A 27,225-nucleotide genomic window follows, 5' to 3' on the forward strand; every position below is an offset into this window, starting at 1 on the left:
TATTGAATATTATTTTAGCCATCCACATTTTAATCTTTCAAGAAATACAGTGCACTAAAGGAAAGTGTACTCACTGCACATAGAGTTTGTCAAACTCCTCGCCATAAACCTCCTGCAGTCCAGGACACTCGTGGGGACACATGAGCGACCAGACACCGTCTTCCTCCACGCGCTTCATGAACAGGTCTGGGATCCAGAGAGCATAAAACAAGTCCCGAGCACGAGCTTCCTCTTTGCCCGTGTTCTTTTTCAGCTCAAGGAACTCAAAGATGTCCGCATGCCAGGGTTCCAGGTACATCGCAAAAGCTCCTGGCCTCTGTTCCAGAATGAATGAATGCTCGGTGCTTAGTGGCGCAAGGACCAGGTATGGCCAAAGAGCGCTATGACAGTGTTCATGAGTTTGCAGTGGAGTTATGATTTCTATGAAGTTGATATGACATAGCTTAAAGGGCCTTAAAAAGTCACTATAAAGTGCGTAATATCTATGTGTAGTAAGATTATGGAGATGACAAATGACGGGTACTATGAGCATTAAGATGCATTGCGAGAGAATGATAATGATATACAAAATATGTCTGATGCTAAAATTGGCTAGAGCACCACTGCCTCATTAGAGGCCTTGAAACACAAGGGTCTGGAAGCATCTGCTATACAACACAACTATCACAGCGGCATCCTCTGGAAAGAGGATGCGCTACGAATTTAATGGACTTATAACATGTAGAACATCATTCAAGAAATCGAGGACTGCTTTGGTGTTAAAAAGCTGTTCTTTACCAAGAAACATAGTCGGGTGAAGAGGGACGCGGTAACGGTATGCAAGAGAAAAATGCTTCTTTGTCTCAGCTTTCGCTTCCCGACACTCCAGGAGGACGTGGAGGACGGTCAGCCTCTCACCACATCTACCACAGGTTGGAGGTTCATTTCCACTTTGCAGAAAATGATGGGTGCAAAATGTGCGTCCTATTCTGACACTACAGAACAGGACATCGGTTTGCCGTGATTTTGTTGAGGAGGGTCAAAAACCTAATTGTGGCTTTATTACATGCAGCTTATTTGTTTCCGTGTCCCACAAGCGTTGCCAGTGGTTTGAGATCTGTGGCAGGGACAGCAGTGGCAGGATTTTAATAGCTTGCGATGCAATTGACGTGGCCGTCTCGTCCGCCAGAACATTACCCTCGATGCCCCCATAGCCAGGCACCCAGCATATGATGACATGCTGGTTTGATATATACACTTTACAAAGGATGGAGTACAGTTCATTAAGTACTGGATTTTTATGCTTGCAGAGTGGCATCAAGGCCTTCACGATGCTTAGGGAGTCTGTATATGGAACTGCTTTCTAGAGTTTTGATTTCCTAATATGCTTTACAGCCAACAATAGAGCATGGGCCTCGGCCATAAAGATACTTGTTTCCGGATGCAGTACATCGGATTCCGAGAAGGATGGAGGCTGCATAAGACACCCCAGGATGAGACTTCGATGAGTCTGTGTAGAACTCCATACAGGAGAGCTTTTACTGGAGATCTAGGAAATGCATTCGGATTTCGACCTCTGGTGTGTGCTTTGCGACTTCTAGAAAAGTTATGTCACATTCTACCACCTGCCCCTCCCAAGAAGGTAACAGCTTGGTTGGATGCAATAAGCAATGCTAGAGGAGTGGGACATGCATTTCATTGCTAAGCTCCCTCACATGCACCGAGAAAGGCTGTCTTACAGAGGGACGATTACGGAAAAGTGTAGCACATGTAATATCATTAACGGTATTAAACATGGATGTTCACGATTGGAGTATACTTTGAAAAAATATGTGAGGCTTATGCAAGTTCTCTGCAGATGGATTGACCATTCATTTGATTCTGCATATAAGCTTTCAATAGGGCTTGTCCTGAAAGCGCCAGTGGTTAAGCTAGATCCTGTCGAACTAGATGGTGGACAGGATCTAGCATCTTTAGCGTGCTCGGAGAGGCAGTTATATACGACGGCACCATAGTCCAATCGTGATCGTATCAGGCTCTTATAAAGATTCATCAAACACTTCCTGTCGCTATCCCGTGTTGCGTGGGATGGAATTTTCAGCAAGTTCATTGTTTTTAGACATTTTTCTTTCAGATATTAATGTGTGGAATGAAAGTAAGCCTGGAGTCAAGTATAATACCTAGAAATTTATGCTCTTTGTTGACAGGTATTTGTTGTCCCCTCAGTTCTACACAAGGATCTGGAACCAGGCCTCTCTTTCTTGTGAAAAGAACACAAGAGCTTCTGTGGGGGTTGATTTTAAATTTACTTTTTTCTGCCCACTTGGACACCTCGTTCAAGCCCTGCTGTACCTGTCTCTCGCATACTGCGAGGTTACAGGATTTGAAGCCTATTTGAATGTCGTCCACGTAGACGGAATAAAAAATGGCCGGTAAATATGAAGCATGAAGCATGTTCATCTCCACGATAAAGAGCGTGCAGCTAAGCACGCCTCCCTGGAGTACACCAGTTTCTTGTATAGAAGGTCGTGAGAATATGTTGCCAATTTTCACGCGGAAGATATGATTCGGCAAATAGCTTTCTATTATGTTTAGCATATTTCTAGATTCCCATTCCCGACAAATCTCGCAATATCCTGTAACGCCACGTTGTGTCATACGCCTTCTTCATATTGAGGAATATCGATAAGAAAAACTGTTTATGTACAAGTTCACCACAAATATATCTTTCAATGAGCACAAGATAATCAGTTGTGGACCGCCATTCTCTGAAGTCACACTGATAGGGATCAAGTACTATATTGTTGAGTTCAAGGAAATATATGAGTCTACAATTAATCATTTTTTTCAACAAGCTTACACAGGCAACTTGTAAGAGCTATCAGGCGATAGCTTACCACCAAGGAAGGGTCTTTACCCTGCTTCAAAACAGGGACCGTAACCGCTTCTTTCCATGTGGATGGAAGGTATCCGGCAGCCCAAATAGTGTTGAAAAGTGCGAGCAGTGCAACTTGTGTGTCAGTGTGCAAGTTTTTGATCATGTCATACATGACTCTGTCAGGTCCCGGTGCGGAGCTCTTGCATGCGATCAATGCAGCTCTCAGCTAGGCGATACTAAAAGGCCGGTTATACAGTTCGTTCTGTCTACATTTACGTATGACTGGCTTAAGTTCTTATATTTGTTTGTATTTAAGGAAGGATTGAGAATGGATTGAGCTCGACACGCTCAAAGTGCTCCCCAAGAGAGTCTGCCTTATCTTGCAAGGTTTTCCTTAGTCGTTCATCAGAGGCAACGGACGGATTTGTTATCCTTTTAGCTTTCTTAAGCCATTCCACCCTTTCACCTCCTGAGTGTATGAAATAATACCCGAGAGGGACTTCACCCAACTTTCTCTCTTTGCCTGACATCGAATCCGCCTTCACTGTGATTTAATTTGTTTAAATTGAATTAGATTTTCGGCATTTGGCGATCTGCGCAATACTCCATGCCTTGTTCTGCCTCTTTCACGCCTCTCTACAGTCTTTGTTCCACCAGGGAACACGTCTTGTAAGTGAACCACTTATTTGTTTGCGGGATAAACTTTTTGGCTGCATTGATAATACAAGCGGTAAAATATGCAACAGCATCATCTATAGTAAAATCCATTATAAAATCTCGTGGTAGATAAGATGATTCTTTAAAATGCTTCCAGTCTGCCGATGCTAATTTCCAAATAGGAACATGGGGAGGGTTGTTGTATAGCGTTATTAAGTTTAAAGTTACAGGGAAGTGGTCACTTCCAAAAGGATTATTGACAACATTCCTTTCCAGATGAGGCAGAAGAGAAGCAGAGCCCATTGCTAGATCTATCGATGAATAGCTGTGTTGGATGCTATAATAGGTTGGTTCCTTCTTATTAAACAGGTAGGCTCCAGATGTAAGAAAATTTTCAATGAGTCGGCCTCTTGCGTCGCATTGCGCGTCTCCCCATAACCCAAAAGTATGTAGGGTTCCAAAAGTTGATTTACGAGGTTATAGAAATCTGTTTTTTGGAGGTGATAGTTTGGGGGTACACATATGGAACAAACAGTTACCAACTTATGTAAAGCTATGTGGTGACAAGCTACATACTTGTCTGCAAGGATTGCTACACCGCCGCACAAGGCGTTAGCTTCGTCACGGTCCTTTCGGAAGATGACATACTGACGAAGAGAGTTTGTTTCTGTGCATTTTAGATGCGAGTCTTGAACAAACAGCAACATTGGACTATGTTTGTGTAGTTTTCTAATATCGTCAAGGTTATGAATGAGTCCTCTAACATTCCATTGTAGCATTTTTGTCTCCATTATGATAAATGTGTTGTGTGCTGAGTGTTTAAGAGACGAAGATTAGCTCACGGGCCCTTTCCAAGCGCCGCGACGCGAACTTTGTCTTTTTTGGAGCGATCGCAAGAGTCTCGCCGCTCCTTAGGCACTGGTGGTTGTGTCCATCGCCTCTAGCGAGGCGTTGGGCATGCGTTCAGAAGAGTGCTGTGCTTGACCTGAAGGCCTCGACACTCTGGAAAAGCCCTTTGAGGCCACCAACCTGGAGGTTGATGGCCGCTTATGCTGGGGTGGTGGAGCAGCGCTAGCTGCAGCCGTCAAGGGGGCATATGGTATCACCGCTGGCTCACTGCGTGTGGGCCGGACAGCTGCCAGGAGCCATTGTGGCACCGCCCCCTGACGCACCACTTCAGCAAAGCTGTTTGCTGGCAGGTATGACACCCGCCTGCAAGCCTCCTTAAACGTTATATTTTCCTTTACTTTCATTGTGACAATTTCTTTTTCTTTCTTCCAAGACTGGCAGGACAGCGAGTAAGCGGCATGCTCGCCATCACAGTTGACACAGTGTAGAGTGTTCTGGCAGGTTTCAGAGGAGTATTCAGTGTCACTACACTTGGCACAAGTCAGCCGGCCTCGATAGTTCTGTGAACTGTGGCCGAACCTTTGACAGTTGAAGCATCCGAGGGGATTTGGCACACACGACCTAACGCTAATCTTGAGGTACCTGGCTTCGATGGTCTCGGGCAAAACACTAGAACCGAAAGTAGGTGTTCGGGCTGAATTTCTCTTCCATTCCGCCTCATCTTATTTCGTTTGACACTCATAACATTCTGGTCACTCCAGCCCTCCAGGATTTCAGCTTCAGATAGCTCCAACAAATCAGCATCGGAGATGGTGATGCGGGTGATATTCATGGTACGGTGTGGGGTAACTGTCACTGGAACATCCCAAAGGACACTAAATTACCTAGTTTTTCATGCCATTTCTGATTATGGAGCTCTAGTAGCAGGTCACCGCTTGCCATTTTCGATGCTTTGTACCCTGGTCCAAAGACTTCAGTCGGAGATTTCGAGACGAGAAACGGCGAGACCATTCTCACCGTCTTCTGAGCTTGATCAGAGTGGACGACGTGAAGGCGGGAGAAGTTGTTTGTCCAGTTGCCCGAAAATTGAAAGACCGGTGCGCCCTCGTTTAAGAGAGTGGTCAGGAAGTGGGGGCAAAGGCATTTCCATGAATAATCATAAAAAATTCGGCAACAGCGCCGACTGGATCTCAACGGGGGGGGGACTGACGCGGCAAAGCGCTTGCCTACAGGTCTGCACGATGCCAATCGTATGCCATCACTATAACCAGATATGGTGTACCCAAGGTTGGATAGCCACACAAGCTTAACCCTTGCCGCCAAGGAGAAAGGAAGTAAATGGAAGAGAGAAGAACACAGGAAAGGCCAAAAAGTGGGAGAGAGAGACAGGAAAAGGCGCATGCCTGTTTCCTCCAGGTAAGTCAGTCTCGAGGTGCCCTCTATGTGAAGTAGAGGCCAAAGAGGTGTGTTGCCTCCGCTGAGGGACCTTAAAGATCCGAACATCCGGCATCGGCTCAACCCCCAGGATCCCCCTTTCCCCAGACACGGCTAAGCCACGCATGGCTACACACGGGAGGGTCCAACCCTCATGTGCTGGGTACGTGGTGTCGCAAGGTACCAAACGCCTGCTGACGCAGAAGCCTCTGCGGGGGGGCCTCTGTTCCAGATAAAAAACAAAGTCTGTAAAACGAAGATTTAGTCACCAAAAGTGAGACACCAAGCACTGCCACTTCAATAGCTCTGTGCTTCTGTGGTGCTTCTGTGTGCAGATTCCATTATAAGTACAGACACATTCGAAGTTGCAGAAACTATACCACATGCTTCTCGCTCATAAAGGGATGACATGTAGAAAATATGGGCACAAGTTCGGACAAGACATTTTAATGCTAAAGCTGGTCTCAACATGGCGGACCTGGCATCTACATAGTTGTGGCGCCATGAAACGGCAAAATGTGCAGACCTTGTGTTGCAATAAGGCTAGCTAAGGTGATGTTGCTGATAAATAAACAAGAGTGCTGGGCACGTGAGCCATTTTACCATGATGCCATGACACATCCACCTCCTGGGTACCAAACCGAAACTGGTTCAAAGAAACAAATACAGTTGAATCCCGCTACAACAAAATTTACGAGGTGCGCGAAAAATTTTGTTGTCACAATATTATCAAATACATAGGCGACATGGGACTCGCTGATGCGAAAAGCAAGCTTTAATTAAAAAATTGGTCAGCTTAGCTTGTTTGCGCTCCTTGCCAAGCGATGGCACAACGCAACTCTCCCATGCCACCAGCAGAGCTATTGCCTCATTGTCGCCCTGGGGCCCGATGAAACACCCGATTGTATTGAATGCCTCCATGACCTGCGATGTAGTCAGTGGTTCGGGCTCACGTTGCGCTGCTGTTTCATATTTGTCCGACGAAACACAGTATTCCCGAATGCTCTTCAGGATTTCTTGGTCTGCCAATTCTTTGCGCATCACCACACACGAGTCAGCTCGGATGTACTTGTTGGGATTTACATTGGCAGGCACATCTCCGCTTTCATGCAGGGCTGGCCATGTGGCTGCGACTTCATCAAACGGTGACCCGTCGCCATCGCTAACCTTCATTCTCAGAGTCCAAAGTCTCGGCAGCCTGCACAGTGAACCCAGCGTGGTGGAAGCACTTGCAGATTGTGGCACTTCTCGTTGTGCATCACGAAGCAGCAATCACTTTGAGTGCCATAAACAGGTCCACTTTTGTTTCACAGCCCAACTGCATGTTCAGAAGCAGCCTTTCAATAAGGCGCTCGCGGTAGGCCCGCTTGACGCTCTGGATGACCCCAGGGGTTGAATGATAGATGTGAAGTTTGGTGGGAAAAACTTTAACAGCACGTTTTCCAGCTCGGCGTCCTCTATGATGTGGGCGGAACAACTGTCTAAAAGTAGACAAAGCTTTCGGCCTTGCCTGCCCATACCCTGGTCGACGGCTTCGATGCACTCTCCGAAAATAGCCCAGGTCATCCATGCATGAGCGTTAGCCACGTACTTCACGGGAAGGCTCCGATTTCCTTTGAAGCAGCGTGGTTTGGCACTTTTTCTGATTACTAAAAGCGGTCGCTTGTCCGAACCGTCCGTATTAGTGCACAGGAGCATGGTTATTCTCTTTTTACTGTGCTTGCCTCCGTGGCATCGCAGCAAAAATTTTGGGTCCTGATGGGCAGCATCTTCTAGAAGAGCTCGGTCTTATTGGCATTATAAATATCTGATGGTGCGTAGTCTTTCAGGATGCCTGCGTGGCTGGCTGACATCCTGCAGTGGCACCATCCCTATCCGCTGAAACGACTTCACTGCACAAAACTTTGCCGATGATGCTGTGGCGTGACTCGAATCTAATCATCCAATATAGCTATGCTGGCCTTAAAGTAATCTATTCCTAGCATGCAGGCATAATCCAGCGCTTTTTGCTGCAAAATATTCTCACTAAAGGTGATTTTCTTGGCCCACGTCTCCACGAACAAGGTGTAAACTGCCTTGTCCAAGGCCTCGTGCACCGGCTGAGTCACTTTCTTGTGCTTTGCTGACATTCCTGAAGCTAGCCTGTTGGCCATAGCATCCTTGCTCTTCAATAGTGTCGAACTAATGTTCAACGAGAATTTCAAGTTCTTCCGCGATGACTTTTTTTTTTTCTTTCCAGCTTCAGCCTGGCCGATAACTCGAGCCTTCTCTTCTAGCGGCAAAAATTTGTTTCTTTGTCAGCTGCGACATGCTTCAGCCGACGATCCAACAGCTTCGAGAGTCAATGACCAAATGGCATGCAATCGCTCATTGTCAAGAGTGCGTCGGCCGAACACCTCGTCGCACCCTACCGGGATTTGACCTTGGAAGTGCTACTTCGTATAGTAACTGGTGTTGTACACCGGAGCCACTTTCACGAAACTTTGTAGAAAACGAATAATTAGAAATACTATAAAGATAAAATTATTGCGTCTATTTATTCGTATGTGCACCAAACCAATTTAACCCAAAATGCTTCCTCGGAGCTCGGATGCTCCTCCAAAAGAGCGCGTTGCATCGCCATCACCAATGCGGCATGGCGGCTCCATTTTTTCATGTTGCATCATCGCCCGAGTGTCTCCACTTCGTGTGCGTGTGTGAGTGTGTTTTATGTTATCAAGATCGATGGTTTGTCAAGGCATGAAAAAACAGTTTTAGTGGTTTCGATGAGCTACAGTTTAAATAATTTTGCTCACGTCTACCTTGTAAAAACTTCATTGAAGTGAATATGTGTCCGTGAAGTAATTCGTCGGAGGGAATTTTGATACATTATGTTCTACGGGACATTGATGGAGAATGAAAGAATCTTCATCGTGGCAAAAATTTCGTTGAAGTGGACTTCGTTGTGCTGGGATTCGACTGTACAATAGTAAATAATTGGGATGCTGTGCCACTCCCCAACATCTTTTCTAGGGTTTAAATAGCTCAGACATTCTCTCTCACACACAGACACACAAACAAAATGACAAGTCAGAAATGTCACAATTCACTTAATGGCCTTCAATGTCAAGAAACAAGATGCCCTCTTTTTTAATGCTATTTTCTGTGTCAATACAACAGCTAACAAAAACACAGCTAACCACTACACTGCCCCATCAGCATTATTATCATGCCACATTACTACGCAGCTTTCCCACATACCTTATTCCCTCCTTGATCAACATAACGAGCAGTGTTGTTGTAGACACGCAGCATGGGCACAAGTCCATTGGATGTGCCGTTGGTCTGCAGAACAAGAAAAGTATCAAAATGTAGCAAGCGCATTACAATGCACTGCAGCAGAGCAAGAGCAGCGCCACTCACACCAGCGATGTAAGTCCCCGAGGCTCGGATGCAGTGCACGTTGACACCTATGCCACCAGCAGACTTGGATATGAGCGCGCACTGCTTGAGAGTGTCATAGATGCCCTCTATGCTGTCTTCCTTCATCTGCAGTAAAAAACAGCTGTGCCCGCAACCGGCAGGGAACGACATTAACATGTTCCATCCTGTTTTTTTTTTTTGTTATTTCATTACCTGTAGCAGCAATCGGCCTTATGTGTGTGTGGGTGCGTACAAGAAGTAGGAGGTAAAAGATAACAATACAGATTCTGAAATTGACAATACTAGCAATAAAATTGAAGGGGCGCTGAACCACCCTTCGGATTTGGTGAAGAAACACTGTTCGCAGACAGCATACGCTGCTGTTAACATCTCAGCCAAATTTTGCAGTCGTGCGTGGTGCATCGATCTCACAAACAGAGTGCAAAGTCACCTTTCTCTCAAATGCTCTCTTTTCAACAGAAGCCTGCTCCTCACTCTTTTCTGGACGCTTTATTTCGTAATATAGCAGATTCCCAAACGTGGCTGCTATTGGCCAATAGCTGACATTCATCAAGAAATGTGTTTGGGTCAGTGCACTTCTCCGTACTGTTAGTGCATATATTTATTGACACCGTTTGATAAGTAGGCTGAAGTAGGAGAAAATACGCATTCGAATTTCAATACTTACGTACTTCCGGAAGAAGCCAACTATCATCTGCTCACGCACGCCCACGTAGGAAAAGCTTTCACTACCCTGTAGCTTATCAGTGTCGTAACCGACGGGTCTCGCTAATTTCTACTAGTTTTAAACAATGAACTAGCCTCAAACCATGCGAAACTTAAGGTCAGACCATTGCAAGCTCACTGCTGGCCGCTCCTGGTTAGACGCCTTGGCAGACTTCACTCTCTAATAAGTTATTAATAGCGCTTCAAAATGTGCCAGTTGGATGAAGCTACTATCTGTCGGTCAAGCTGTTGCAAGACAAAGACGGTCCGCACAGCCAGAGAGGGGCATATGAGCGTGAGCGTGTACTCTAGCCCTGTCATGCACAAAGCAAACGCTGCAGATACATGTAGCTTGCAGTCTGCTATGTAGCCCAGCTACCGCGGCCGTGACGAGTCCACTGGCTGAATGCAGTGCGGCTCACTGACCGCGTTTGGCACATTTCGTGCATCATAGGCAGCAAAAGTGGAAGTAGTAGCGTCTATGTGAATACCCACACCCAAATTTGAACTGCGCACCACCACGACATTCTGTAGGCAGAGCGTTGTGGGCACATCCCACTCCGCCCTAGCCTTTGCAGTGCAAATAAAGAAAATAATTGAAGAAGGAGTGGAAGCAGCACTAACGGTATGCTTGATTGCCAATCACTGCTTTCTTCTGCTGAAGGCAATGAAGTACTTTTCGTGGCAAAGTATATCTGAAATAGACTAACTTCAAGTACATTTCTAGACTGATAAAAAGTGCTTTAGGGCCCCTTTAAGCAATATAAACTGAATTGAGCTAGTTGGTACGGGTTCACATCTCTAATTCGGTGCGAGCAGACGACACAGTGAAGACGCAGGAAATATTACAATATGCGCACTGGTATTATTGCATGTATTGTAATTTATTCCTGCGTTTGCTTCGCTTGTATGCAATGCATTAGAGAGAAACACAATGTAAACAATGAAAACAAAACTTAACACTACGTGAGAAAAAGTGCAATCACAGAAACTTGACATTTAACAGAGCGATGACTTGAACTAGTTGGTATATGTTCATTGTTATTGCGTTACATACAGTACATAATAACGGAGACGAGATGGACACTGAAAGGGAGCAAAGACGCAAACTGACACGAAGCAGCGCAAACATGAAGTGCTCCTTTGTGTCAGTTTGAGTCTTCATTCTCATTTAGTGTCCATCTTGTTCCCGTTATAGTGTGTACTGTACATAGTGGAATAACAATGAACAGAAATGTGAAACAACTCGTACCACTAAATACAAGCTTAGAGGATGCAGTAAACGCATTTGAAGCAATGGTCACAACATCAACAGGCATCTTGTACTGCTACGATGCTGTACAGTTGAATCTTGCATTAACAAAATCAGCAGAGAATGTGAAAAAATTTGTTTTCATGAGAATTTCGTTGTGAAATTAGACAGCACAGATAAATAATGCATCGCAGAATGAAACTTTACTGTCAAAATTCCGTTAGCCTACTTTGGCAAGCTCCACTCGAGGATATAGAACCGCAATGCTGACAGTACAATGTGCGCTGCATGCGTTGATCAGCTGTGACAGCTGATCAACGCTGCTGCTGTAAAGCTGTATTCTCGGTCAATTGCTTTCGGAGATACAATCACCTTTGAGAGATTCTGCCTAACTCGGCACCAGACACAGAGCAACAGCGAACCGTCCATGCAGCAGCATTTCTCCAGCGCATGCTGTCGCCTGTAGGCACCGACGCGTCCGATGCCGAGCGCAAAAGTGATCGTATTTCGTACACCCAAAGGCAATCAATCAAGATTATGGGCCCATTTGCACAAATGTACGTCCAGCACCGAACTCACACGCAATGCCTGTCGGGTGCCACCAAAACCAGCCTTCTTGAAGCAAGGGATGAATATTCCCAGACGATCACACAACCACGGCCTGGTGCGTGGCACTCCATGCTACGACCACCATTCGAAGCGCCATAAACAATTCTACGTCGGTAAGATGTGGATTTCCTCGGGGGTTTTTTTTTTTTCTGCATTTTTCTCACCGAGGCATGCATTAAGCACTGCACCAGGTATGCAAAAACCATCATTACATGTTCGTAGCAACATGTGTGCTGCTTCAAAGGGGTGACCGACAAACAGGATCGAGGCCATGACATGTTTGCAATGTATGCAATCGCTTCTGGCACTTGGTTGTTTTTGCAAACAAAACTTGTGGCACCCATGCAAGTGTAATGTCATGCTATTTTACAGAATTTTACTGCAATGCAATCACATTTGAGCACATTTTCGAGCCTGCCAGCCTTGCACGAGTACGTAATATGCGAGGTAACATTCTGACGAATTTCGTTGATACGGGATTGTAGTGGAGGTGCCAAAAAGGGATTGTAGTACAGCAACATTTTGTTGTCGAGAGGTACGAAATGCATTGAATGCTATGGGCATCGCCAGGGATACGAAAACATTTCGTTGTCGCGGGATTTTATTATTGCGGGTTTCAACTGTACATGAGCAGAAAGACAGCCAAAACGACTTCGTTTTACATTTCCCTTCTGACTTTGTATCACCTGTACAAATGGCTCCAGGTTGCAAGATATTCTGAGCTGTGCTAATGCGCATTTTCTTTTTGTGGCACATAAAGTGATGCAATGAAATGACAAATGCAACAAGCAGGGCCTTTTACTACAGGCAAACATTTAATAAGCTGTTTAATTTTGTAGCACATAAAGTGATGCAATGAAATGACAAATGCAACAAGCAGGGCCTTTTACTACAGGCAAACGTTTAATAAGCTGTTTAATTTTGTGGCACATAAAGTGATGCAATGAAATGACAAATGCAACAAGCAGGGCCTTTTACTACAGGAACATTTAATAAGCCAGGTACAATAAAAAAGAAAGGTTTGTGGCCGTGTCAATAAACATTTCTACACTAGCTCCCCTGTGGGATCATATTTTGGCAATGAATGCTCAATGCAACTTTTTATTTGCAAACGAAATAAAATATGCTACATTCACAAGTGAACAAGCACTCGGTTGGCAATCTTTACAGACGTCTCTTGCCCAAAAGAGATCCAGATATGCAAAAGATACCATAAGATCTGATGTGAGACCGGTGCCACAGTATGGTTATAAAATTAAAGAATGAACGTATGGCCTTTATTTTATCCACTAGTAATCAGCCTTTTCCTGTCAAATAAATAAAGTAGCTTTGAAAGTGTGATCTACAAGTTCGGTTTAACTTGGTGGTTGATTTCAAGCCAGCGAAATGTGACAACGCAGTCAGCGGACAACATTCATGCATAAAACAAGACTTGCAGACTGCAAAATGAAGAGCACCCACGAAAAGAAGCAACAGCATTAATGACCATGCCAACAAAACGTTCCAGAATTAATTTTATATACAGTGTGACCTAACAAACAGTACCTTGAAAGTTGTGGTCGTGGGGTTCCGGAGTTGAACAATGTCGGTGAAGCATGCGTGAACCACTTCTCCGACATGAGATTGTAAGTGTTGAGAGCAGATTCCACATCTTCACCGTGGATTCCAATAGACACTCGCATCAGCATGTGCTGAGGGCGTTCAACAACTGAAACAAAAAAGACCAAAGCAATTGCACTTTACAAAGAGCTATCAGCAACACGGCTTAAACGACAATTAATGCTTGATACAGGTCTTTTTATTAGGGGTGTGTGAGTATTCAAATATAACCGAATCGAATATCTACCATTCGGTTTATTAGTCAACATCCGATTCTTCAGACTCCCTAGAGGCTGCGAAAATGCCCGAAAATATGAATGCATGCCTTTTTACTGCTCCCAAGGATTCAAGTCACCACAGGCACGTCACAAATAGCTCTGAAGGCCTGCCAGTACACTCATTAGGCGAATGAGTGTTCGTACTGCGACAGGAGACGGCAGGTACACACGTGTATAATTAAGGAATACATACTTTGTCCCGCGACAATCGCCCCTTCAAACTCCTAGTATGCTTCACTGCAATACTTCGCGTACTCTTCTTGGCGCAACACTACCGTAGTGAGGCGAAGGCGACTTTCGGGAACCAGCATTATGCAACGCGTCGTGCTTTCCGAACTTCGGAGCCATTGGCGATGATTAAAAAAGCGGAGTCAACGCCTTTGCAGACAGTGGCGAATTCTTTCAATGAAAAACAGAGCACCGACCAGCAAGAAGTTTGACAGTGAACGATAATCAAAATGGCGGCGGTTGTAGCTTCGATAACGCCATTTCGGACCTGCAGTCATGGCAAAAAGTCTGAAATTTTTGCGTCCGAAATTTCAGACGTTTTTATACATTGACTCTATGGGGTACGTGGCGGTACAGCGAAGGCATCCGAATTATCGGGCATGTCCTAAATATCGGGCGCCCGGCAAATCAGTCGTTGACTGTATTCAATACATTCTGTGCAAGGTCCTGAATATTTCGTTGCACGTGTTCAAAAAAAAGTTTTGCGCTCACCGTTGCACTGTTCTTGCTAAAATTTTGCAGAATGATCGCGTTTTAGCACTAACTTACTTTAGTATAGACCTTTTTTGTCCACGCTGTGGCAGCAGTGCATTCATGACCCCAGAAAACTTTCGGTTATGCATTTCTGACAGTCAAGTTAGCCATGAAAACAAGTATGTTGCGCATAGCTTACTGTAGGCACATATTCTTGATGTGTTCAGATTTAAAGAAAGTGCGGCATGTGTTGATCTCATGCATGGGCTTTTTTGTTGCACTGAACAACAAAATTCACTTGTAGAACATCCTAACCTCACAGCAATACTGATGCCAGCTGGAGGGTTCTGTAAATTTATAGGCTATTGTTACTTGTGTTGTTCCAGAGGGCTTAACCGGAAGTCTTCTGGGAAGCCTGTTTGTAAGCATGAAAAGAGTATATAACATTTGGCACAGTTAATTGCCTGGCATTTAAGAAATAAGTGCAAATTTGCCCGCGCTTATGGGGACGCGAGCTGCTGCCGCAACGGCGCAAGCATGAACTTGTGTCGCCGCCTGCCGTCAGCTGCAAAAAGCAGTGTTTCAGGGAGGGAAGTCACCTGTTCCTGCAGCGGGCGACACACGGCAAAAATTCTATTCATAAAATTTTTCCAGGGGTTCATATACATACTAGAGCCGAGCTGTAATCGGTGCTAATTTGTTATTCCTTTTAAGAAGAGTGTACCGAACTGCATACCTTGATTTCTATGTTCCCAAGTTACTGATAGCTTGCGACATTCTTGTTATGCAAAGCTAGGAGACTACCAAGCATATGCAGCACCATGTTTTCTTGCCCAAAATTTATATTAAATTTTGTGATGAATGTTCTGATATTCATTTCGCAATCTGCTATTTGGTATTAGCAAACCACTACTTACAATACTCAAAATTATTTTCAGCTATAACCATAGTTTGCTCAAGAGCAAGCTTCCCTGCATGATATGCTTCTACAGCTTTGTGAATGCAGTTGAATTGTTTAGCAACTCCATTGAATCGCTCAAAATTGAGTAGACTCAAATCCAGTTGACATCTACGTAATGTGAAGCATGCTTGGTCAGGTAGAGAATGGTTCTAATGAGTCACAAGTATTCTGCAGCAAACAGTTACTGCTCTTGAGATGTTTATGGCCCATGGGTCTGTCTACGTATGTGTGCAGTATACCAAGTGGCACTGGATACGTAGGCCTCTGAAATATGCAGGCACCTAGGGCAGAGTGGGCACTATGTGCGTCTCTATAGAGTGTTCAGGGAGTAACCCGAGCAGAGTGAACCCTCGCACTACTACAAGTGCGAACTCAAATCTAGAACAAGGGGTGCCCAGCGTTTTGACGCAAACATCTTAAGAGATGCAATGATGCCATGGTTAATTATGCAGTTCTATGCCCTTTCTTACAGGGCAAAACGTTTTCAATTTAATTCAGGCAGAGGTAATGTACAATGACTATCCAAACAGCGGTTTCTTTTTACTGGCTGCTTTTTCTTTGACTACACTTTCTGGATTGGCCCACAAAAATGCCGAGATAATGCCAAAAACTGGGTTGACTAGGAAAATTCTTCGCAATAAAATTCACGTGCACAGTGCACAACACCACGTAGATCAAATTTTCACAGGTGTGCTTACCTTTTCCATTTATTTTCAACAGGTAAGATCTTTCCAATGTCTGTAAAGATCAATGCACATCACCATTTATAACAAAATTTTTCAAAAGACAAAATACTGGTATATACAGATTTTTTAGTGTTCTCCTTGAAACAAAACAGCACTAAACAGAACAAAAGCAGGTGTGAACATAAGTGCGAGTGGATGGAAATCTCATTGTTTATTAGAAGCTACACAGGCTTACGAGAAGTAGAAATTGCTGGCAATTGCACATATTTTAATAATAACACTCAGTGCACATTTTTACATTCGTGAAACCAGGCACTATTGCCTGCACCATGATGAGAAACACATGGGCTGCTCTGACCAGGGTGTCCACCAAGTTGACATTTCCAAATTCCCCGAGTTTTCCAGATTTTCCCCGAGTGCCATTGCAAAATTCCCCAAGAACATTGTTTTATGTCAAGACGGGCTGACACCATGTCACCCAATGCTGTCACTCTCCAGTGAGCATGTTAAAAAATAAAAAATGACAATCCAGTTTGAATAGTAAGGTTAGCGCTTACATCACAAAAAAAAAGAAAAAAAAAACAGAAGGAAGGGGTTAGTAAACTGCACGGCGAATAAAATATATTCGAAAAGAATGGTAAAACCTATTGCAAATAGAGTTGAACATTCTCAAATACGAATAAGGAGATACATACTGAAGCAAATATTTTCGAATATGAGCTATTTCTATTAACTTATAGCAAGCTCATTGGTATAAGGCTCGAACTTTGTCATAAATGAGATTCCCTCTCAACAGCTGGTAAGTCAACCTCAACTGTCCTGACATACTCTCAGTGCCTGCAGAATGCCTGTGATCCATTTCACCGATTTAAAGATTTTATCTTGGTTTGGATGAGGGACACATGCATCTCAGCGTTGGCCAACACTGCTTTCTTTTTTTAGCTCAAGCTCCTTCAAAGTGGTGGCATACTTCCTTTCCCATCAATTCCTCAATGTGCCACAGACAGGTCCTTGCTGTTCTTGTCCTTCCACTGCGCGTTTGCACCACAAACCATTTGAAGCATCCTCTTTAGCTGTACAGCCAAGGTCTGATTTTTCGCACTCACTAGGGGCCGCAAGAACGTCTGAAAAACCTGGCATTTCGAAAAAGGGAGGTTAATAAAAAAAATATGAATGCATGTCTTTTACTGACCTTGAGGGCTTAAAATCGCCATAGACACATCCGAAAAATCTCTGAAGGACTGCCAGTACACTTATTAGGCATATCGGTGCTCGTGCTGTGACAGGAGATGGCGGGTGCATGCGTGTATAATTAAGGAATACATACAGTGTCCCGTGACAACTATCCCCACGCTTATGCTTCACTGCGTAGCATTTCTGTATTGAGGCGAAGCTGGCTTTTGGGAACTGGCATTATGCAACGCGCCATGCTTTCCGAGCTTCGAAGCCAATCATGAGGACCAGAAAGGCCCAGTCAGTGCCATTTCCGACAGCGGCAAATCCTTTCAATGAAAAACACGGCACCGAACTGCAAGAAGCTTAATAGCGAACATCGAAGGAGCTAGGCCTGGTGTTGCTTCGGTGGTGGCTACAGCTGCCAGCGGATCTGCGCGAGCGCTGGTTCGAGGCGGCGAGATACTCAATATCCAAGGTGGTGGCTTTGAGTAATGCCATTTCACACCTGTGGCCACGGCAAAAAGTCCAGACAATCGGACAGTGAAGGGTTCTTGCGTCTGAAATTTCAGACGTTCTTATACATTGACCGTATGGGATAGGTGGTGGTGCCACGAAGCCGTCCGAATTATCGGACGTCAGGAAAGTCGGTCGCCGACAGCACAATGGCAACTCTTCTAGCCGTCGACACGGCATCAAAGACGATTCGTTACGATTCCTCTCTCTTACTCGAGCCAGCATGCATTACCGTGACTTTCGTTCCATTTCGATAAAATTACAGCCAATTTTTTCTGATAGAAGCAAAAATTCCCAGAGTATTTCCAGACTATTTTCAACATCCCTGAGAATTCCCGGTTGGTAGCCATCCTGTCCGACTCACCTTGAATCCGAAGTAGTTGTAGCTAAAGTCCCTGTCATATATAATGGCAGAATTAAAAACCTGGAATAAAACAAGCAGAGCCATGTAACAGGAGGCCAGCAGGCTGAAGGAGAACAGAAGACAAAAAGTCGGTTGATTTTTGGCCCTCTGCATCTTTCCACTCACTTCAGCGTTGTCCATGACAATCTTGTACACTGTGTCGCTGATCATTGGTGACCGCAACCTCGTGCGCTCATTCACCATGTTGTAGAGATCTTCCACAACCTCTGTAATAGTTGAAGGTTTTGTTTGTGCAACACATTTTATTACTTTTTTATTACAGCTAACAAAGCCTGACGACAGGTGGAAAGAGATCAGGTGCTTTTTTCCAAATGTACCTCTTGACTGGGAAAAGGTAAAAATCGTACAAATCCAGAAGTCTGGCAACCGCTCAGACAAAATTAACTACAGCCCTGTATCACTAACAAGCATACAGTCTAAACTACTTGAGCCCTTCGACCTTCGACGAGTTACCTTGAATCGAATTATTTCCATCAGCAGTAACACAAAGCTCAAAAATGGATACCCTGCAATAGCTTGCGGAGCTAACACACAACATCTTGCAATCCATGAATAACCAGGCACACATACATAGCTCTCCTATATATTTCAAAGGCATTAAAGCATGTGCCACATGATCACCTACTTGTAAAGCTGTTTAATCTTGGCTTACTCAGTAGTTTGTTCACTTGGCTGGAACACTTTAAAAGGTTGCTTTCAGTTCACACCTAATAACAGAGAGCCACGATTCTCCTCCAATGCAACATCTTGCGTTCAAGGTCCATAGCCACTGTTATATTTATCTCAATTGCCTGGCTACTAACGTAAGGTCAACAATGAGATTTTCACTGCTACAGGCTCTGCTGAGGACACCAACACACTCCAGGATGACATCAATACAATCAGTGGTGTGGAAAATGGTATCTGAAGCTAAACATTACAAAACTGTCCAGCATCATCACTTAAAGCGAGACATTTGCTGTACATAATCTCTCATCAGGTCATCAACATCATTAGCTGTTAGCATATGTCATTAAACCTTGCTTTTGATTCCTTGTTTTCGCACTGAAATGATTGTTACCAATCTTTTATTAATTTACCAGTGTTTCTAAATTATTTCACTGCTTTTTTGTTTCAGCACTTACAAAACTAAATGCCATTCTTGTATACCTAACTTATTTCTCTTTGTGCCAGTGATCTTTTCTTTCATATATGTCGCAGCCCCCACCTTATGTAATGCTTTAGGGCCTATAAAGCTACGATAAAACAAATAAAATGAAATAATTTAACTGACAACCCTTAAAAGGGTACCGCCATGGTATCTACAACTATTCATGTTTTTCCCGTTTTATGAAGGTCCTAAAGCTGTAAGCCCTAGAAAAAATAGTGAAAAGCCTCAGAGCATCTTAAATTATTTATTTCAATAGCTTTTCCACAGCCAGTTTCGGTTTCATTTCCCAAGAGGATACTGTGTAGCAACATAACACAGTATGCAGTCATGTGGGAGCAGGACATTGCGACTGTTTCAACACTTGCGCCGGCTTGCACAGTCGTCCGCTATGCTGCTACGTTGGCCCTCACGACGACAAGCAGCATACAAGGCAATGAGCGAGACTGAGTAGTGTAAAAATGTCCTGTTCCCACATACTGTGTCCTGATGTCACGACACAGTATCCTCCTGGAAATGAAACCCGACTGTCGGAAAGCTATTATGTTACTTACGGCGCTGTGAGGCTTGTGACTACTTTTTCTAAAGTTTAGAGCTCTATGACTTTCATTTAACGTGAAAAAATGAATAGTCGAAAACAGCATGTCAGTACCCCGTTAAGATGCAAGGTTTGAACACAAACAAGCATGACCAAAAGAAAACAGTAAGCGTGCAACACTACTGAAAAAAGTTCTAGTTTGCATTTATTCACTACTTTAAGCCAGACTAACCGTTTTTAAATGTTTAACGGAGTGTGAGCACTGAAACAAAATTTTAGCGAATGCCTTAAGCGAGGAGCGGTTTTCAAAAGAGTGTCTTTCTCAGAAAATATTAGCTTTTATGATTAACAAGTTATGTCTGCACATTCTTCTTTTATAACAAACAATGGTTTGAGAAACTGCAAAACTGTTATCGCCACAAATGTAACAGTTTCCAAATGGTTGACCAAAAGCATCAAAAGGTTTGTGCTGCGACAAGACAACCACATTTGACTGAATCACATGTTCCATTATATTACAACCACATGGCCGAGCTCACACTATCAAAATGAGCACAAAACACCATTATTTTGCGGATTGCGTATGCTCAGTTGAAAACTTTGCTTCCTTCCTGGCCACCATAGGGTACTAATTTCCCCGATTCAAAGCAACTGGAGTGAAAATTCCCAGTTTTCCCCTCAATTTTCCAGAACTAACAAATTCCTTGGAAATCCCAAGTTTTCCTTGATAGTAGACATTTACTGTATGGGACAATTTGACTAATTCACAACCAAGCAGTTCACTTTGGTTCTGTACCACTAGACTGCAAACTCTACTTTTCATAGGCTATGCAATGCCTGACAACAATTTGCAATAAATTTTCCTACCACTAAACACTTTCTTAGTCTCCTTGTGCAAGTTGGAAACTGCAATTCGAGCAGCCAAAATGGCATAGTCGGGGTGCTTCGTGGTCATGGTGGCCGCTGTTTCAGCTGCCAGGTTATCCAGTTCAACCGTGGTAACACCGGGATATAATCCATTAATAACCTTCTGAGCAACAGAGCACTGTAAGGAAAAGAAGAAATTTATATAGAAAAGTCCTTTTAAAAATTTAGCAATTGCACAAATTCTGAAATGCCAGTGTACAAGAACTGGGGCGATAAGCAATCTTGTAAGAAACTTAAACGAATTTTGCGAAAGACACGATGACATTCAACTGGGGTACATGGTTTGTAATTTGAACTCAACCGCTAAACTTCAGAAAAGGACCCGTATCTCATCTCCCTTCTGTCCCTTTATGTGCAGTTCAGCTGTTAAACTCGACCCAAACCCGCAAAAATTAGAGGGTTCGGATGCTCCAAGACAATGGATCGGAGAATGTGCGGGGGGACGAAAATCAGTATTGAATTCCAGATCAAACGGATCACCGAATAGCCTTAATCGATGCCATCAAGGTTTGAAAAAAATCCGGGTGATGCCGTAACTGGCTATGTCATTAGCGTTGTTCCTATCCATTTAATGGCCACTTGGAATTGGTATCTGCTAATAAGCTATTTGCAAATGCGTGCTGACGAAGAATTATCAAAAGCTACTTAAGACAATAATAGGCCCAGCAAAAAAAAAAAAAAAAAGGGATGTAGCCCCAGAAGATCCGGTTCTGTTTGAGTCAGTTACTGTAACCAATTATAAAAAGAAAAGCCAGTCATTTTGCATGTCTGTTTTTAATTTCAAAGTCACATTTCCTCAAATGTTACGGTTACGCTTGTCGGAAAACATCAACTCTTTTCTCCCCTATTCGATTTTTTTTTTTCGATCAGTTATTAGAGTTGTAAAGCGCGGAGACAGAGTGGTGGTCACACAATGAACCCGACAATAAATAAATTTAAAAAAAACTACAACCGCCAAAGCGCCTTGAAAAATAGTATACAACATAACCACCCCGCCCCTTCCTAATCAGTAATAAGCACGAAGCTACTCGCACGCTCGACTCGGGAAGCGCGCTGGCGGCCGTTGCGCCACACAACTTATCACTTCACCTCAAACAGCAAGCGGAGAATATAATTATGCGAGATGGCAAAGCTTTTCTTTAAACGCGCACTAATAACACAAATAACATAAAATCAGCAACTTGTGAAAGCTTATACTTACGGGGTCCACGAAGTCCATGTTGAGTCCATAGCAGAGCTTGTGAATCCGCGACGTGATCTTATCGAAGTGAACGGGCTCCTTGCGACTATCTTAAAAGAAAGAACAGTAGGAGTAAGAATTATGTTTCGTGGTGTAAAAGAAGCTGTGAAATACGCGATAACGGTCTTCACCTGCGAGCATATTGCGTTCGTTTAAAGCACAGCCCTTAGGTCTGTTTGCAAATCAGGTAAAGAATTAGCTCGCTGCGCCAATCCAGCAGGAACACTCATCGGTGTCCGCAGACTCAAGAATGTAGCTGTCAAGAGGTTGCTCAGGAACTTACCTCTTTTGAGAACAAACATCATTCCCGCCCGTGCTTGTCCGGACACGTACGACGGTACACAATAGAAGGTTTGCGCGCCAGAAACTACAGGCAGCCCCAAGTACTGCGAAAAATGGCGCCAAATATGCGACCCACGTGAGCACTCTGTCCAATCGCAACGCGACGGTCCAGCTGTTCGGGCTGTTTTTAAGGTTGAACCTTTCAGTTGCATCAACGTTGATTGCCATTAAGTCACTATATCCGTATTTTGTTTCTGAAACACTCGAAAAATGAGTAAATTGTCGCAGTCAGCTTCTGTCAGCTTTTTTTTTTTAGACGTTTAAAACATAGGACTGTTCCTGTTTCGGTTTTCAGCTCATGCTGGCATCTTTTCAAACAGCGCTCGTGTTTGTCCTTATCTTGCTATCCCTTTGTTCTTTTTACTTTTCTTTCCGCACTTCAGTGCTTCGCGCTCTTTCATCTACATTACTGTGATTATGCACTTTGAGTTGCGCACTGCGTTACATTGGTCATTCCTTACGACCGTCCGCGTAGCGCCTGTGTAAGCATATGGTCACATGCCCTGAAACATACATCCCTAGCAAAAAATCTGATAGGATAAACTGATAAAAATTCTATCAGTTTTTTATTGCATTATGAAACGATACAACTGATACACTGATAAAATTCCTTTTAGTTCTATTCTGGACGTATCTGTGCTATTCTGCTTGTACAAGTCTACTAGTGTATTCTCTTTATTAGCGTAATAGCGTATTCGTATTAGTTTGCCAGATCTATAGTCTGTCAGTATCTATGTCTGTTGTATAGGTGTAATGTGCTTCAAGGAGAAGCAAGCTTCCTCGATTGCCCAAAAATGAGTGAGAATTCATAATGTATTTATAAAAAGACCATACATAGAAATCAAATATGAAGCCCAGGATTTTTAAAGGAAAGATTATTGGAACAAACCTAAACAACAAGTATACACCATACAATAGCTTAAAAAGAATAAAAATGTGATTACATGCATTTAAAAGAGAAAAGATGTTTACATTGGTTCACAACAAAGTTTAGCCTCTTTGATTGCCAATATATTGGCAATCAAGTTACCGATATTGGTTCACATGTACACCACGAAGATTATCAGACTTCACAATCTGGAAAGCTAGTGAATGGAAGTGGTGGGTTCTTCATTATTCATAACCATCTTCATGGCTGTTTGCCGGATAAGTATATCAGACATTTCAGTTTGCTGGTGGAGGGTATCTATAATACTTCTACTGGACACCGTCCCTTCAGATGACATAATGAGATCATCCGATCTTCTCTCAGAGTTTGTTGTGAGAACGCAGACTTTGTATGGATTGGGTGCAATGACATACAGTGTACACCAAATTCTGCATCTTCCTAAAAGTGCGGCAAAACTAGGACCTCTTTGGTCGCATTCTTCATTTGTATTTGATGGCGGAAATGGACTTCTTGTGAAACTGGACAGCGGAGCTAATGGTGTTCCTTTACAAATATTGGAACGTTATGTACTTGCTCGAAAGTTACAGGCAGCTAAGGCTAGTTTAAATCTTTCACCAGAAGCAGTCAGTTTTCTTGTTGTACAGGAGAGCTGATCAGCAGACAGTTTTGTTAGGCAGTGGAAAGCTGTGCCTGAACTTAGATGAAAGTGAAAAACAGGCTGTAGTCCACAACTGTAACTGTGCCTCAACAAGTGTCACTGAATATTGCCGAATGATCATCAACCAACGAACATTTCACTCTCTCCAGTACACTCGGACTACAAAAACTAACAAGAGCTGCATTTGTCAGCTTCCCAGGTGTGTTTTTTCTCATTTGTAGAATTCTTACTGGAGCGGATTCTTGTATGATTCTGCAATGCCAGAAACTATTTCCTGTTGAAATTCTCCATGCAAAGCACCTTTCAGTCTGCGTCAGAAGAGAGGAGCCACTAATTTATGTAACAACCAGCGAAGTTATGCGCCTTTGTGTGTTTATGGAAATATACCACAATATTTTTGTATTGACAATACCAAACCTTTATGAAAAAGACTAATTCCCGTGCTCAAGACATGGTAACAATGAACAGTATGTCTTAAGCCATGGTACATGAATGTCTGGTAATAACAGGTTATAGCTTTAAAAAACATCAGTCGGTAACAGTGCACCACGCTTTACGGAATTCTGTAAGAATCAGCTTTTTATATTAAACAAGCCAGAGCCATCAAAATTCTACAGCTTTTATTTTTTCTTGCGATAGCTTCTTGTTTTCCTAATGAACCAGCTAGCCCAATTTGCCACTCTTCATTATTGTACTCTTGTTGAGCAAGTACTTGGGCAATTGCATGGTCTGCATGTTGGCAGTAGTGATGCAGCTGCTGATGAACAGTTGTGGAAGGCAAAGCATGACAATATTTTACAAGACTTATGCATAGTTTCGGGTCAGTGTCCTTACATGTAGCAAAGGACCCTACTTAACCAAGTGACTGCCTTGAGTGGGTGATCACGGTGAACAGTGCTTCAGTAGCAGATAGTGAAGAGGTAAAGCTTCTCCCTCTGTATGCAGAGGCATGTAAAGCAGCTGAATGTTAAGTGAGCAGTTGTGTTACTTGATACAACAGCATCACTTTCACACCATGCATCTGTCTTCCTCACTTTGTTATTTTCTCCTTTGACTCAATGTAGCTGGTGCAAGTTTATCCATTAACTGTGGTGGCATGACCAAGACACTGTCTTTTTTCTGAATGAAACAAGCAAACTCTGAAATTTTATTTTAACAGTGTATTACGGTTTGAATCAAAGACTCCAAACACTATATATGAAGCCCGTTGCTGATAGTCTTCCTTGCTGTCGCGTGCTGAAGGCTACACAGGTTAAACTGCTCTTACACATTTCAATGTGCGGTGGTTGAACTAGCGACCAGTGAAGAATTGTGTCTTCTGATTTTGCAGTATGTGCGCTTCATGCTTGGCTGTTTTTGTTCATGAACATGTGGTTTTAAAGATGGTAAATCCATGTTCTTACTTGAATAAGTTCTCAGATATGTACTCACTTCTGCTAAAATAATATTGCTGTATTGTCATGTTCTGATGTGTTGCTGTAGATTTTGTACCAATAGCGATGCTCGTCCTGTGTCCTTGCTTCCTGTCAGTGTGCCATGCCAGTTTGTTCTTTTTGCACAAGCTCACTTGTGTCCTGTCACATATCACAACGCTATTGGTACGAATGAAAAAGGACGTAGTCTGGAGAAAATAGCTTCATATGAAGTTGGAATATGGTAAAAACACGTGCCAATTAGACATGGCATTCTATGCAGCATCTGCGAGCACAAATGGGCATGGTGAAGTTGGTACTTCAGTCTGTGTTTTTCCTCTTATGTGGCTAAAGTTGCTTGCTTATTGTTTAGATAATGGACTGTAAAATAAACCCTAGTCATGTTGCTTGTGTCTCGTCCTTATTCCTTTGTGGATGCATGTGTTAGCGCTGTTATAATTTTCAAATCAAATATGCGACAACTAGCCCAGAAAGGAGTTTTAATGAAATCACGTTGGTAGTGTCTAATTTTTGGCATTCACAAACTTCGCCTGACATGTTAGAGCTGCAGTAAGTATGCACAGTCTTGAAAGTGCTTTGTTTAATAAAATAAATAAAATAAACTTTATTGCAACAGTAATGCTGTTTTGGATATGCATCAAATGTTGCACATCCGTCTCGCAAAATTTGTAAATGCAATTTTGTAATAAAAGAACTGCAGCACACCTGCTACAGAAATGGACTGATACTTTTCTCATGCAACTTCTCCAATGTAGTTTCACAGACTAAGTAACGCTGCTGTGCTTTGAAAACATGTGCTGTAATTTACATTGAAACATGTTTAGGATAATATATCTACGTACAAGCTGTAAAAAGTTTTGATAATTGCACAGGTTACACAATTCATTTTAATTTGATACTCTAATAACCCAATTGCATTTGTTAATTTGTTCACATGGCAGGCAATGCGTTCGGGGTTGTACATTCAGTTCATTTTAAAAACATCTTGTCAGGCGTGTGGGCACCAGTGTGTGTGCTATTCCTAACATGCTTTATCAGTGCCTCAATTAGATTTCTGTATGTTGTATGATGATCTCTATCTGGGTTTAAAAGACTGATACATCATGCTTTTTGGTCTTGTAGGCAGCACAATGAGATCTGTCTGCTGCCTACCAGTCTGGTAAAGAGTTCTATGGGTCAGGTAGGAATATATCAGACTCATAGAAGGACCCGTACAACCTATACATATTCCTAAGAGATTTGTAGAAATTTCTATCAGTTTTTTTTGCTGGCATATTTACTGTGCACAGGTTCGAACATACTTGAAAAGGGGGCAGCGCAAAAAAGATACGGAAGATACAGAAGGAGACAAGACGACAAAGACGAGCGCAGAGGATTTTCTTAAGAAATGTCAGCCAATCGCAGTAGCGAATGAAAGATAACGGAAAGCACGGAAAACTTGTGAAAGCGCTCCCATTTCCCGGACGTTGAAATAGTATGGACTCCAGGACATGAGTCCCTCTGTGGAAATCAGCGTGAACACGCTCGAGCTCAAGCCTCACGGGCGCCACGAGAGAGGGATACGGCCGCATCTATGGAGCCCATACCTTTACAACGCCATACTACAATACCACAGATTGAACAGACGACAATACTCACCTCCACACAAGACCCTCTCACGAGAAGACGCCATAGCGTGGCGACAATTACAAACCAACACATACCCCTATTTAAGCAGACTACACGCAATACATCCTACACTATACTCATACAAATGTCCCTTTTGTAACGACTAAACTTCCCTATATCACACAACATGGGGGTGCCCCAACATGCAGGCAGCCCCGCAAATACCCAACCCGACACCCGAGCAGTAGGAGGCCGTGCTGACTATAGTTCGGACCCTCATAACCAGCAGCAACTGGTGCGGCGGGCCCGAAAGACAGC

At 43.3% G+C, this 27,225-nt stretch overlaps 1 protein-coding gene across 1 annotated transcript in view; it reads right to left on the bottom strand.

Annotated features, from left to right (window-relative positions):
• Window positions 1–22,419, bottom strand: part of RnrL (Ribonucleoside diphosphate reductase large subunit) — a 38,590-nt gene extending 16,171 nt beyond the window's left edge. Inside the window, exons 1-10 of the mRNA XM_050182843.3 lie at window positions 22,261–22,419; window positions 21,939–22,027; window positions 20,678–20,855; window positions 18,231–18,331; window positions 18,066–18,125; window positions 16,025–16,064; window positions 13,332–13,494; window positions 9,200–9,341; window positions 9,038–9,121; window positions 75–316 (exon numbers count right to left, since the gene is read on the bottom strand). Coding sequence (XP_050038800.2) covers window positions 75–316; window positions 9,038–9,121; window positions 9,200–9,341; window positions 13,332–13,494; window positions 16,025–16,064; window positions 18,066–18,125; window positions 18,231–18,331; window positions 20,678–20,855; window positions 21,939–22,027; window positions 22,261–22,282 — 1,121 coding nt within the window. The 5' untranslated portion in view covers window positions 22,283–22,419. The remainder of the gene's footprint in view (window positions 1–74; window positions 317–9,037; window positions 9,122–9,199; window positions 9,342–13,331; window positions 13,495–16,024; window positions 16,065–18,065; window positions 18,126–18,230; window positions 18,332–20,677; window positions 20,856–21,938; window positions 22,028–22,260) is intronic.
• Between the last annotated feature and the right edge of the window lie 4,806 nt (window positions 22,420–27,225).

Source organism: Dermacentor andersoni, chromosome 4, assembly GCF_023375885.2.
Source record: "Dermacentor andersoni chromosome 4, qqDerAnde1_hic_scaffold, whole genome shotgun sequence".
NCBI lineage: Eukaryota > Metazoa > Arthropoda > Arachnida > Ixodida > Ixodidae > Dermacentor > Dermacentor andersoni.